The sequence below is a fragment of the Cardiocondyla obscurior genome, linkage group LG08, assembly GCF_019399895.1.
Source record: "Cardiocondyla obscurior isolate alpha-2009 linkage group LG08, Cobs3.1, whole genome shotgun sequence".
Taxonomy (NCBI): domain Eukaryota; kingdom Metazoa; phylum Arthropoda; class Insecta; order Hymenoptera; family Formicidae; genus Cardiocondyla; species Cardiocondyla obscurior.
In genome coordinates, this window is record NC_091871.1 from 5,623,414 (window position 1) to 5,638,590 (window position 15,177).

Consider the following 15,177-nt stretch of genomic DNA (forward strand, 5'->3'; position numbering starts at 1 on the left):
AAAAAGACGCGGCCTATCTTGCGACGTCAAGTTACCTCCTTTCCCCCGTCAGTTCGTGGCTGGCTGCACTGTCGTGAGGACGGACCGAGGTATTCTTATATCCGCCGTTACTCCGGTGCCGCGAGATCCTCGGCGACGTATTCAGCTCGATATCAGCGAGTAGTGTGAGCAGAAAACGTTCGATCGAAGAAGGAAGTGAGGCGAGAGAGCGAGAGGAGCGGACTTCCAACCAAGCTCGTCGACGCGCATCGTCAAGATGTTTTCCGGTCTGACGAATCAGGTGTCAACCTGGATTGGGAAGAAGCCCGAGAACGGCGGCGAAGCGACACCCGCCGAAGTGCCCAAGCCGACGTCTCCGGAGGTCGAGACAGCCGGCGATCTCGAGAAAAAGAACAATACCAGGTACGCCTCGCTTTATTCAGCCATAACCTGCAACATCGTTTTCGCGGGGGGGAAGGGGGGCGGCCAGGGGATCCGTCAGCCGGGCGACCTGTCGCGACTGATTTTCATGGATAGATTCCTCTCTCTGTTATCTCGTTGCCGTCGCTCTACGCTGTGCGTGCGCGCGCGACTGCCCAACTGCGTCGCGAATTTGTCAGTTACGCGAATCGATCCTCCGCGCGGCTCTGCGTGGACGCGGATTCCCCTTCGCGGTCTTCCTTCCCCGATCCCCTCGTCGACAACGAGAGATTCGAAGCCCACACGATTCCTCGTTAATTCGACGGATGCTGCGCCGAGGTAAATACGTACGAGATCAGTTTTGTCTTCGATACGCAGCTCTGTTGAGGTCAGCGAGTCAAGTCGCTCGATTCGCCTGGAAGAACGAAACCTCCGCGATTTTACCTTCGATCTCTCGGGCAGAGCGCGCGTTCGAAATTAGCGGCATAACCTCGCCTCGCGAGACGCGTTTTCGCGATTAGATCAATAACGCCCGACTTACGTAAACTAGCGCGATGCCGAATTTCCTGCAATTTCCACGGTCGCCGAGATCTGGTCGACGCGCGTTTGCGGATTTTACGCGTGATTATTTTTCTCCGAAGTTCCTTAACTTATTAGGCAGCTTAAATTCACGGCCAGAATCGTAATACGTAATCATGTGTCGGATCTGTAACACGAACCGAGCTTTTATTTGCCAACGTTTCATTTGCAATTACATCTAGTATAAATAGCGAGGAGTAAATGCACGTTTTTATTTTTATTTTTACTTTTATTTTTATTTAATAAAAATTGTGCTATTTATTTTAATCTCATTGATTACTTTTTGATGAACGTGTACGAACACACATCTCGCTGCTGCGTGAAATATGTAATCTCGATAAAATTTTGTGAGAGAGGAAAAAAAAATTTTCCCACGTCCGTTTGAATCGCCGCGAAGCACCCTGTCCAATTAATCCCGGGATTGCAATGTGTTCTTCAGTATGTACTCAACTGAAATGTTCTTATAAGCCCCTTCCGGCGCGATAACGCGTGGACTGCTTGTCCTCCGACTGTGCATTTCCTGCGAAATCGTGCGTGAGCAATGAAATAGCAGCGCGTCAAATGTCAACGCACACAATGACCCGTCCACTATCGCGCGAAATTAATCTCCCCGTGATGAGATGCACGTTCGATCGGAATTCGCGAAATAGGAAATTGCAGCGGCACCTTATTTGCAATAATTCGGCTCATTCTCCTCTCGATAAGAAAAAGAAAAAAAAAAATTTTTTTAATCGAATCAAAATTTTAATCAAAACTTGTTTACGATACATCTGTGTACGTTGCGTAAATACAACGTCGTTTCTATTGCGTATGTAAATTGGACTGCACAATTCTTGCGAGCCTGGCACATCCTAACGCACATCTCGTTAATCTCATAATCGAAATTTAAAATTTGAACGTAATTAGCACCGACAGGACTCGCACTTCTGCGAGTTCTTCAATTGATTATTAGACGATTTTCTGCGCCGTATAAATTATACTTTTTACGTCTCCCAGGTGGGACATAAAATTTTGACCGAGCGAAGAAGTTTTTAAACGGGATGAACCTTTTTTACGCTCGAATTTGAGGAGGTGATTAAAAAGGTCGCGTTTGTAATTCCGCTCGAGCCCACGCTCGCCCGTGTAATCCGATTTCTCTCCGCGCCAATCTAATTAATCGATCAGTTGTGCGTTGCGGTTTATCGTGCAGCGCGTTTATATCCGTTTTTCATTCCGCATCTGCCGTGCGGGTGTTTTATAACAACACGCACGGCCGGAAAATTGCATTGCAATTGAGTTGCATTACTCAGGTGCTTCTATCGCTTTCGTTGCTGCGAAACGCCACCCTGTTAGCGCCGCCTGATTAATCACTTAAACGCATTCGCGTCAATACGAACAATTATCTCATATTCCATTATTCCTAATCCGCAATATTCAAGGTTTCCATTTCCCTTTGGAATATTGCGCAGATTTCGTGTTTTACAAATTTCGAAATCGCAGAACTAACTTTGTACTCGGGACTTTCGTTTGAATTGACTTCTTTTTGCAGTAACGTGATTCACGACACGCGATTCTCGTTTTTTTACGCGGTGGACATAGGCATTAAATAAGAACGAGACTAAAAAAATTCTTTTTATATGTTTTTATTTGTTTTTTTGTTTTTATGTGCATCTATACCAATCTCGAGCTCATTCACTTGTTAGAAAATTTTTGAATTGTTGTACAATGCAATTGTACCAATATTGAAATATAATTTTTATCTTTTGTTATCAACTTAAAGCTATTTTGCTGTTACCAACTTACCAAGTTTACCAATTTTTTGTCTTGCAGCCCGAAAGGCAATAAGTTGGAAATGTTCGCTGGAGTAAAGAATCAAATGTCTGGCTGGTTGAGTGGCGGTATACCCGGGTTAAGTCGCGGCGCCGGGGCTGCCGAAGGTGAGGCTCCACCCCCAACCGAAACAGAAGAGAGCCAGCCTCAAGAAAGTCAGGCTCCTGTCGACGAGCAAGTCAAGGATGACGACGCGAGCAGGTAAGCTTGACGTATCTATCGGCAGACATGACAGACAAAAGACTTGACGTAAAAAAGTTTTAAAGATAAAATAAAAAAAAAAAAGGATTAAAAGTTCATCGTAACTTTCTTTAATTTAATATCGCTCCGTGTGGACGATAAATTAAATTTCGTAATTTAATGCGTGTTTCTTCGTTCCCTTTGTCCCGACAAATGTGACATAGTTCGATTAATCGTAGAGTCAAGAGGAAACATACTTTTGTCAAAGAGTCGAGTCGCTTTAATTAGATACACAACGTCTCATTATCTCGAAGGACGCTCACTTTGTACGTGCTCTCTGCAACGCTGAAAACTTTTGAAATCCAATATTTCACATGCAACGGTTTTAATGCTATTACCGTTCGCGAGCGCAGCGTCCCGCTCAATCTTTTTGGATAAACGGTGGAATTGACGGTGAAAATATTTTTACAGTGCGACTGGTGGAGCGGACAGCGGTCCCGCGAGTTTAGAGGGCACTCCAACCGACGATAAGAATGGACAGCAGGCTTTTGGCGCCGGTAAGTTTTCTGACATTAATGCGAATACGTCGTTTCGACGCGAAGATCGATGACCGACGTCGTACTCGCGCCGAGAAATCACTCTGCGCGCCATTTACATCGGTATTTGCAAGATTAAAGCGTCTTATGTGGTATTTTTCACGAGGCCGCCTCGGTAAATCCCGGGTATATATCATTTTGAACGCGTGTCGACGTGCCCGCGTCAGCTTTCCTTGTCGCTGCAGCCTGGCATAAAATGGCGTTTTGCTTAAATTATTTTTAGATAAGCGAAATCGAAAGCACGTACGGGCAATACGGACGTGTAAATCCCTCGAACGTAGAACTTACCTCTCTCGAACACCGCGCGGCTTTTTCTTCGAAACAAATATCTTATACTCTTTACAGCGTTGAAAAAAGAAATGCCCACCGGGATATTAAATTTTGGCTGCAATTTTCGGACCTTTACACTACGTTAGACAAGAATTAATCGGTTCTTCAACTCGATGCCCGGTCTGAAAATTACAATGGAAAGTTTTAATTAAATCCTTGGCTGTAGATACAAGGAGATCTTGTATAGAAGTAGTTTATATACACTGATATCCGTGGTATTAATTAGTTACCCTACAATAGGTACTCGATTTCATTTTCCGAGAATTCTCTCGAAGATCTACGAAAATTTTTATTACAAGTTTCGAGCAGGCGTAACTTTGTTCTCCAAGATTGCGTTTTGCATTTGTGCTCAATTAAAAATCTTCAAATTAACGTAAGGGCACATACTCCGCTAACATTCCGGCTTAAGAATTTTATTGTTACTCAAAACAGTCCCCGAGTAGTCGACAAATAATGATTCCTTTTGAAGTAGGTCGTGCTTTGTTACTCTTCACAGTTTACACAAAATTCATGGCGCGTTCCACCTCGAAAATTCACTTTTTTTCGCTCGCGCATACGTAACGATACAAATTATTTCTTTCTTCAATACGTATAAATAATTATTCTACTGTTCTACGAATTTTAACTCTAGTCGGGTTATATTTACACGTCTTATTACTTTTTTGCCACTCTCCTCGCACGAGTTGAAGCATTTCGCGCAACAATGGTATTTCATTCCGTGAAAACGGAATATTTCATAGAATACTTATATGAACCTCGGTGGCATAAAGGAAAATAAACTAACGTACATTACGTTAGGGAGCAAGGGAAAAAAAAAACAGCGCGATAAGTTCGTGGAAACGAGTAAAATATTTCGAAAACGCCTCCGCGACGCACTCTGCTCTTTGCCTCGCTTGTAAGATGTACTCTTATTTGTCCGAATCAGAAAAATTCTTATAGCAAGCAAGCTTTTCGACACGGTGCATTTCTGAGTATTTTTCAGAACGAAATGCGTAGAAATACGGAAGCAACGACGTATGGAGAAATTTTTTTTTTTCGAGTATTTACGTCAGGTCGTATATAAATTTAGTCCGAGAACGATTATTTAGACGACAGATTTATTTTTCTGTATTTACTTTTATCTCACTTTTATCTCTCAATCACTTTGTACAAAAAGCAGGGCGGGATTCAATCTTCACAGCGCACCAAAATTTCGTTACTGAAACGTTCAGTTTTAATTTTGATTTGGTGCAATGACACCCGGTTTGTGTAACGCATACGAGATCACGATAATCGTAATACGATCGCGTTAAAATCTACGTTAGATTACTTTTACGTTATTCGTGTTTCATATACGATCCACGTGCAAAACAAATTAGCAAATTAAAAACTCTTTACATTAGCTCACGTTTGCGATGGGCCGCACAATCGCCGGGTTAATTTGCCCCGGTCGTCAGTCCTTTGATTACGCACACCGCTAAATCGTTCTATATGCCCGTGGAAAATTCGATTTCTGCCTTGAGCGGTTATTTGCGCTTGCACACACATGATGCCCGTGTATCTCCTCTCTCGGAAATTGCCTTTGTATTATTCATACACCTTTTATCTCGCGAACTTTTTTGTATATGGTATAGGTCCGGCAAAGACACGATATTACTTTGAAATTGTGGCTACTCTTTCGCACGTAAACCCTTTCTCATCGGGAAAAGTGTTTTCGCCTTCTAACGGATACTGCTGCCGCAGTAATACATATTCATCTCTCTGTTCGTAAATAATTGAAGAACGTTAATCTTTGAATACGTAAGAAACATTTTTAGACCTTTGACATTGCTTTCTTTCTTTTTTTTTATAATATATTCTTTCTCTTAATTAAATTCTTATTAAATATTTCTAAAAAATTAAAATTATTTTGTGTTATTTTCGAGTGTTTTACTCTTTTGATAAGTGTTTCACGTTGCCGCGTGTTTCTTCTGGGCGAAACTTACGATCAGCGGAGATCACTTATTCGATTTGACGCGCTTTTGCTTTGCGTACAACGCGGTGAAGCGTTTAGAATGGTATTATCGGAAATCGCGCTTCTATCAGCGCTTTGCCAACCAGTCTCACGGACAAAGAGCAAGTTGCAAAGGCGAATCGTTAAGTGCCATCGTTCAAGAAAATTTTTCTCTCGAATATACCTTCTTTTCTCTGCTTTTTCGACCGAAAATGTACGGAAGATCGGAACTATTATCGCACGTTAAGAGAGATCGGTTTATTTGATGAAAGTGGGCATATAGGTCGACCGAGACGGAATATTTGATGAACTCCGAAATCGCGAGAGAGAGAATTCGCGTTGATATCTACTAGATATACGTTCTACATAAATGCGCAAGCAGCATATGCAGCGCCCACGACCGTTCGTGTGTCTGCCGTTATTAAAAAACTTACAATACGCAAATGTAACATCGAGTAGTGTACCTACGTCTTCGCTTTTATTAATCAAAATGAATGAATTCTATGCGAAATCGGAGATGCGTTGTGTTACAAACAAGACGTATGACATATTGTACTGTTCCTATTGATCGAATCGAAGCATCGGTCCGTGAAACCTGCACCTCCGCGCAAAATTCATACGCCGGGCTAGGCACACAATAACAGCGATGTAATTGATCGTGAAATATTTATATTATGTTTGCGTGTATGCATATCAATTATCACACGGCTGTTGCGTTTATTGCCGGAGTAAAGAGCATACGTGTTAAAATTTGGACAACTATTTTTGACAGATTTTGAAAACGTCTAAATTAATTTATTACTTCATTTTCAACATTCATGCCGGGAGCAGAATTTTTTTATTTATTCGTTCAATGCGCGAGCGTTTCATTACGTCATACAAGAATGTTTGCTATGTAGATGATCGCTGTTCCATTGTGAAAAATTCCATACTGCTTATAAGCAATATAAAAGAGCAATTTTTACATCGTCGATTTTACCGAAAAGACTAGGTGATATAAATAAGAGAAAATTGAAGACGTACAACGTATAATGAACAGATCTATAAATGTATTCGTGATTTTGCTGGAGAGGGGTTTTTTTTCTCCGTTTATCTACACGATTTTGCGAAATATTTCTTCCTCCACTACTCCCGTGCCAATTGAGCGGAGATTAACAAAATAGAAAATGAATAAGAAATGAAAGAAACGGTCTCTCGATGGGCTCGCCCTTGACCTGAATGTTCAGACGTATATACATATACATAACTTACCCTTATATCGAATAAGCTATCGTAGAACTATCTGTACGTATACTTAAGTAAAATTAAATGCTATTAAAAGCGAGAAATACCATTCGGATAGAGCATTCTCCCCTTTTACGATCTGCACTACCAAGTCCCGTAAATGATTTTAATTACTCTCGTTAGGCGTAAAAGAGCTGCCCCGGTTTCAAAACGTTAACATCGTAAAATCTAAACAGCCGATTTCTCGCTAATTTCATCTCTTTGTCGAGTACGCGTAAATCTCAGATGGAAGGTATATCGCGCTTATTTCGATCGAGAGAGCATTACTCGCAGAATTCAATAACGATTAAAGATACAGACGAAAGGTTTTGCGAAACGAAAAAGAAAGTCGGGAAAAGAAAAGGGTGGGGGAGTAATATCAAGGGGTGGTTTTTTTTTTGCGCAAACGGATAAAAAAGAGCAGACGCGTTGCGCGTGTCCTTGGCCTGAGGCGAGTCAGACATCTAGATCTGACGGTGCTGGCCCCCGTCTTTTCTGGGCAAACTGCCGCGAAGGGGTCGTTAAAATTGTCCCACCTACGGTATCATCCATTGTTTCACCTATCATTTCACCTTACGCCGTTGATAACGTGTGGGAGCAGTGTCGCGAATGGGTGATGAGAAAAAACGATCGTACCGAAACTCGCGCTTCCCGAGTATAATCCAGTCAGCAAAGTAGCTGTCCTTCGCGTCGTCGACGGGTTGGACCCCATCTTTGTCGATCAATACCCCGACCGACTTTTCCTTCCCTCCGGAAAATCAGCGACTACAGCGTAACCGCATCTCGATGAGCCCATCTCTACTGCCATTTTATTTTTCTTTTTTTTTTATTATTTTTTTTTAAATTTTTACTTGTCCGGTAAATTTTGACACAACTTAATTGAGTTCTAAACAATCCTGTAATCTCAACGAGCGCTTTCAGAGATAAAAGAGGAAAAGAATTTACGTGACTTCCTTATAAAGTTTTTTCTTTACAAAAAATTACGTATGTGTAGACGGTTCTTTCTGACGTACTGGCATCTCAACGTAGTATTTCGATATGGAATATTTGATCAATATTTTTTACACAACATTTACAGAAATATATATCGACTTTCTTTATCCATGTTCTTTCTTCAATTGTTAGGTGTATTTTTTTTATTTTTCTGTAGTCTCGAATTCGGATTTCTTTGAGTAAAGACAAAATTTCTCGCTTGTTTTATTTAAAATTTGAAGTACCAATGTGGCATGCAAGTTTTTTTATACTGTGTTCTGATAAATTATATAGCAAAAATCAAAACGCTAAATATGTAGAAAAGTTGTGAGTACTTGTTACAGTATAAATATTGAGGAGGAAAAAAAATAACAGTTCGCTCTTTTGTACAATATATTTTTTTTCTCTTTACATATAAAAATTCTAGTTTGATCGCATCAGTTAAATCATAAGAAATATCCACATTTGATGGAACTTTGAGAATCCCTGAGAAGCTAACGCAAAACATTTTATAGCATTTGAATGTGTACTGCAAACGTTCCTTTTATTTCATTCTGAAACGTATTTCAAATAGAGAGACAGTCGCATATTGCGCATTTTGAAATGGCTTTTTAATACGTTCTCTTTTGTATCGCCGTTCAATCGCTATTGATATTTTTTTATACAATTGTTTGTTAAAAGTTCTCTTACGCAAACTTTTTATTGTCCTAGGAATTTGACTTTCTACAAAAATGTATTGTACATATTTTTATTGCAATTTGTTAAATAGCACAGAATACATTTTTTGTTAACTGTGTGTGCTAATTGAAAAAGATGTAATGTAACGTATAAGATATTCTTCGAAATTGTTATCACAAGAGAGATTGCAGTGATTTTTCTTTTGCATACGATTATTTTAATCTCCCAATTACTTAGCCGTAATAATTTTTTCAATATTACGATTATAAAATTTTTATTTCGCTAAATGGCGCTGAATGGTACACTCGTTCATTTGAAAGAGGAAGTTTTCTTTCGCGAAAGCAATTTTATGACCTTCTAACCAGGCTGGAACTCTCATCGATCCTTTCCGAACAGAGAATTTCTAGGCGTGAGGTTCCAGGGAGGTTGCGCATTAAACGGATTCCAGAAAATCATTATGAAATTGCCATACGATCGTTATCAATCGAATTTGGTTAGTAATCAATTTCACCGGATATCCGATATATTGATTAACTATCGATTCCACTTTTAATATCAACGTTTGAGGATCTACTTTTTTTTTTGTTTGCGCAAGACTCGAAGCGCTTCTAAAGTATCTTCTTTGCATTTTGCTTTACTTGATTTACCGTAGCTTTAATGGGCTTGATCAATAATGCAGCAAGTTTGATAGTATATTTGAAGTATTTAAATACTCATTTAAATACCACTAAATCGCGAAATTTATGATAGAAATTTATATTTATTACTGACGTTAGTTTATTTCTTATTCAAAAATGTTTTTTCTTTTTCCGTAAAAAAGTACTTGCTTAAATGTATAGTTAACGATAATATCACGTGACAGTTATATAGGAGCACTTTTTCTAACGAGATACGAGTGACCCGAGCATAATTAATCCGCTCTCGGTCCATTGAGGCTTTACAGCTCGCTTGATCTGCCTGGAGCAGTAAAGTCATCGACTCGAAAGTCTCTGAACGCACTTCCTCCATTCCGACGGAGACTCGTCGGATTTCAAACGGAAAGGATACCCGTAATTGAAACGCGAGAATCATTGCGACCCATTGTCGGTACTTTGACCCGAAGACGTCGCCGCGCCAAACTCTTCCCGTTCGCGAAGCTGTCGTTGGAGAGCTGCAAATATACGTATTCTCCTATTACTCTCGTGCTTTACTCATTTTTCACAGTGGCGCCGCAGATAATTTTCCGTCTGACTTACGGTGGAGATTTGACCGGCGATAAATCGACGACGAATGACGAGCGCGCGGTGAGAAAGTGGAAAACGGATGCCCGAACGAGAGTATATTTTTAATGCGGATACGATTTTTGTTGATTTATCTGTTAAATTATTTATGAAGGTCGGGAACAAAGATTTACAGCACACTTTTTGCCACTCTTCCTATCGTTATCGCGATGGTATCTCCGATGGTATCGCGACGGTCTCTTGAAGCATTGATGCATAGTTGAAACGAATGCCGCTATATTTACTTGACAAATATCGCATATACTTGGCTACCGGTTATTCATACTTCGTATATCGTTGTATCGCGTCTAGATATACATTGTTAGATAGTAAAATATCTATTTATCGGCCGTGTGTACGTATAACGTTGTAGGTCACATTATGTATTGCATATCAGAACTGTTATCGTTAATGGATCGAAGGAGGACTATATCGGTTACGTAGTGCGCTTCCCTTTATGATTGTTCTTTGCCACTATCCTTCCGACATATTACACAATTATCGACGTCATCAACCTGGAACATGCCGGACGTGAGTGTATGACATAAGGATTGTGACATTAATGTCACAAAGGAGCTCCATTTCTATGTACATAAATATGCGACCTTTCTGACATGAGCTCAACAATTATTTAAAGCAGACACGGGACGGAAATAATTGTATCTTTAAACTCGTCAGTATTTTGACGGTATTATATTTCATTAATTTTTATCGGCTTATTTACTTCATTGTTTTATATCCAGCGATAATGACGCTGATAACTCTTTATCAATATCTTGAAAACGGGCGGATATCTAATCAGTCATTCCACGTTCAAAGTTGCGCAAGTTATTGGAAAGTTAGGAAAATCAAACGGCTATATGTCAGCATTCTTCTTTGTGATATTGGCTAAGTGAGATGTGTTTGTACCGGTGACACGTAGCGCGAGATTTTTCGTCACGTTTACACTGGAGTTTTGTCGTAGAAAAGTCTGCCAAGTGGTATCAGCCGGGCGAATTTTTTCGTAACTTTTTGCCGCAACGGCGCAACGACGAATTTCTAAGTACACGTTACAATTACTGTCACATGTAATCTGAAATACAAAGAGAAAGGATCAGCTTTACGCGTAATCCTTTTCTTTCTGTAAATTGAAGGTCTGTTCTTGACCTTGCGCATAATCCTCGCGAGACCGGAACTGCTTGATATCTCGAAAAATCAGCCTTTATCTATGTACGTTAATCCACAAACTTGGTGTAGTCGCAAATTGTCTCGGCTTGACAAGGACTTGACACTTGTTTAGCGATCCTCGAATATCTCGGCAGGAGTTAAGCCTGCCGTGTAATCTCGACTTCTGGGTCCCGGCGGCAATTATCCGATGTGCCTGCATCTTGCGAAGCTGTTATTAAGCTTTGTGCAGCGCACCACCGTATTTTACGTTGATTCGTTCCCTTTAATAGTCGCTCGCTCGCAGCGAATCGGACGGAGATGGCGAGGGTGAGGCTGCGCGAATTGAAGTGCTTCAATCCAGTTGATTAAATCGCCTTTGGTTTACAGAGGCAACCAAGTTACGAAGGCAACTTCCGCGTATTCTTGCTTATGCTAAGGATACGCCTTCGTAAATTTCCTGGAGGTGCTACGTGCGAGTTCTCAAATACGCTACGAAAGACATCGCCTCGTTTTCTTGTAACACTGCAGTATTGTTACGATACTGCTGCTGCAAGGTACATAAAAAAATACGTGTCTCCCATTTTAAAGCCACGCGATTTAACTAAAGTATTCCAGTTTCCATTTTAGTGACACGTATAAAACGAACCGCTACATATGTCCTCGATTTTCTGAATTTACTCGTCAAGCATTGTTAAAACTTTAGTATTAATTTTTTTTTTTTTTAATTTAAAGAAAGAAAAAAAAATAGCGCGTTTATCGTTAAAAAAAATCGAAATTTTATATTGAATTTTTTTATGTAATTTAAATTAAAAAATACAAAATTTATGATTAGATATTAAAGTGTACTTGCAGTGGCGTATAAAATTCCAGAAAATCTCTGCGAATAAAACTAATAATAAAATGTTATGGCGCTACAATTTCTCGTAAAACTATGTTTAAAGTGCTCCAGGTTACGATCAAATTGCGTTAATATGTTGGTACATACGGTGAAGTACGCTGCGACATGGCAATTTGAAACGCCGCGACCAAAGACTAAGACCGGCCGACCTTTTTCACGAGTCATTAAGGCTATAAGAAGAGGTGAATCGTTTTCTATTTTATTGAAAGTGTAAATGTCAGTGTAACTCGTTGTCGGTGTGTTAGACAAGCAGGCGGCAATCTATGAAGCGTGGGTTAGACGATGAAGAATAATACACGTCGCATATTTCTTTCGGTACGTCGTGTACGATGTAACGACGATTTTTCACGCGGCGCTTTATTTTATTTTTATTTCCCTAGTAGTGAAATATATGGTCCGTTTAGTTAATATTCCACCGTCATTCGCGTATGTTAGCCACATAGAGCGTAAAATGAAATAAGTGTACAAAGAAAAAGAGCTTTTTACTCTTTTATGTATCTCGATATATTTTATGCGGCTGTAATTCCAAATTACAAATTTTTGTCACAAAGATTTCATGCATGCGCGCATTTATTTTTAATTATCCTGATCACACATTAAAGGCGATATAAAAGGTACAATATCGAGCGATAACTAAAAATAGATATACGGATTTTGCAAACTGATAATTGTAAGTTTAGCGTGTCCATGTCGTACTGTGACAGATCTACATTATACGTATATCGGGAACATCAGGCAATGGAATATAACGAAAGTTATATCGAGTGATAGTTCGCATTATATTTAACGTGAAGCACCTCGTAACATTTTGCTTTGGAAAAGCGATTCACGCCGGTACTCCTATCACTATCGCCGCATGCCCAGTTCCTTTTCTCATCGGGTTGTGATAAATAGCGAAGTCAGAATTCTTGGCAAAGGAGTCTCGTGAGAAATCTACTCGACGTATCCGGGTTAAAATAAGCCGGAGAGGCGCTATTTACACGTTGATCAGAGATACCGCGTGATTTTCTCGATTACAATGTGAAGATTTTTTTTTACTCTAAAATTATGTGTACATATGCATAATAATTTTCTAATTGCCACGTAAGTGACAACAATAGCGATCTGTCTTGGGTTTAATTTTATGTAATGGCCACGAGCTAGTTCAACAGTAGTTTTGAACATTGAGTTAACTGTGCCAAGAAAGGCGCAGCCCTTTTGCACGAATGTCGCATTTATTTTCATTTTACTTTTTTCCGTTCTGTCACCAGTTTCCACAAAGGCATTGGCTGGCGCGAAGAGTCTCGGTGGGTTCTTGTACAGTGCCGTGAACAAGGCCGGGAAGACCGTGGTGGAAGCCAGCGCGAAGATCAAGAAGACCGTCGAAGAGAACGTGAGTTTTTTCCATTGTCACTATAATCCTATAAATGCGCCGGATCGATCCGGCTTTAATGATCACCGTCGTCGCGACAATTTCAATCGGATAGCGAAACATCTTCGCGATTTGTTCCGATTTACGTTACATTCGATAAAGATGCCCGTTAGTTCTGAATAATTTACGTGAAAGTTTCGCTCTTCTAATAAGGGTGCACCCAATTATAAATACTGTACGTAAACTTTATTAAGAGATAATGACGTACGGTACTAATATCGGATTCCTTTGCTATACGATGCTTATTTACGCGAAGCTCACGTTCGATTTGCAACGACTTCAAATTAAGTGCGTTAGACACCAAGTGCATTATCTTTTAGGATTTGATCGATAAACGTTCCGCTACGTTCGCCTTCGAGGAATGTTTTTTAAATGTAACTGCAGAGTTATTTATTTGCGCTCGTTTTACGTCGTTACGTGCACGGGCAAATTGATAACACAGTTTTAATATTCCTGCCGGGTATTATTCGACGCTTTCGCGTTCCGTGTATCGAAGTACCCTAGCATTTTGCATTGCGTTTTTGCTATTCGTGCTTCCGTCTGTCCGTGAGTATGAATTTGAAGTACAGTAAGGAATACTAAATGGAGACAAATTTATTTTCCAACCATTTCACGATGAATACAAAGAAACATATTTGTGCCAATATTTTTGTTCTACTTTTTCGAAAAAAACAAAAATTCGTAAGCCCGCCGGTAGTTATTTTTACCCCTTTCGTCGCCGGCATTACGCTCTGTCGCTGTCGATATCGGCTCGTAGGATTTATTCTTTCGTAATAGCACGGGCTGATACATATGTATACACGAAGGTATCCAGTAGAGAATAGAACTCGACGTCCTGGGAAAATTCGGTAAATGCATAAACCGCGACATTTCCGCGGATGTATAATCGCGTATTACGGTGCACATTTCGAAAAGTAAAGAAGTCCTCTTGTTTGCAACGAGCTAACTTGACCTCGTAAGCTTTTAACTCGAGAGATCTAATTCCATACGCGATAAACTCAATGAAGTTCGGGTCGACATTTTAACATAATAACTTGATGAAATTTTCATGAAGCTGACCGATGCAATTTACTCAAAAAGAATAACGTACGGCGTATAATGCAATATTGCACACTCCTGCAATCGCTTTAAAAATCAGTGTGTTAAATTTTGATTGCGTCGCCCGCGTTTATGCTCGTTGTCGCTGATTGTGATGCTCGTATCAATCAAAGAGCCTGTTATCGCGCATCCGTGCAGCATACATATGTCGAGCGGGAAATGCCGTTGATATCGACGAACTCTCGTACACGTCGCGCGATTATTGGGAATTTCGTGAATGGGCGAAATTTATTCCGCGTCCATCCTTTTTGAGTCGCCGGCAGTGCGGCGAGCCGAAGAAACCACTTTTGCGTTTATACTCTGGTTATTGTGAATAGATATTGGGGGTTTTTTGTTCACCCGCCTCTTCTGGTTTTTTTTTCCTCCTTTTTGTGTTCGAGTAGACGTGTGAATGAACGAACGATGCACATTTGCGATGGCACAAAATCCGACATTCGAAATATAGGTTATTAAAATGCGTCGCCGGGCAATCCATACCGTGATTTTCGCGTAGAATTTATTTGCAGTGTACATTGCCTTGAAAATCCACGGATTTTCGCGTTAAGGCTGTCAAATAGTTCCACTCTTCATAACACGTTAATTCGCGC

At 40.2% G+C, this 15,177-nt stretch overlaps 1 protein-coding gene across 3 annotated transcripts in view; it reads left to right on the plus strand.

The window, feature by feature from the left end:
* Positions 1-55: 55 nt before the first annotated feature.
* Sap47 (Synapse-associated protein 47kD) overlaps positions 56-15,177 on the plus strand; it is a 47,161-nt gene continuing 32,039 nt past the window's right edge. For 2 of the 3 annotated variants that reach the window (XM_070660293.1, XM_070660292.1), the window contains exons 1-4: positions 59-402; positions 2,788-2,988; positions 3,439-3,524; positions 13,332-13,453. In XM_070660293.1, the coding sequence (XP_070516394.1) occupies positions 257-402; positions 2,788-2,988; positions 3,439-3,524; positions 13,332-13,453 (555 nt within the window). In that variant the 5' untranslated portion in view covers positions 59-256. Of the gene's footprint in view, positions 403-2,787; positions 2,989-3,438; positions 3,525-13,331; positions 13,454-15,177 lie in introns of all 3 variants that reach the window. The other variant, XM_070660291.1, reaches the window with a different exon arrangement.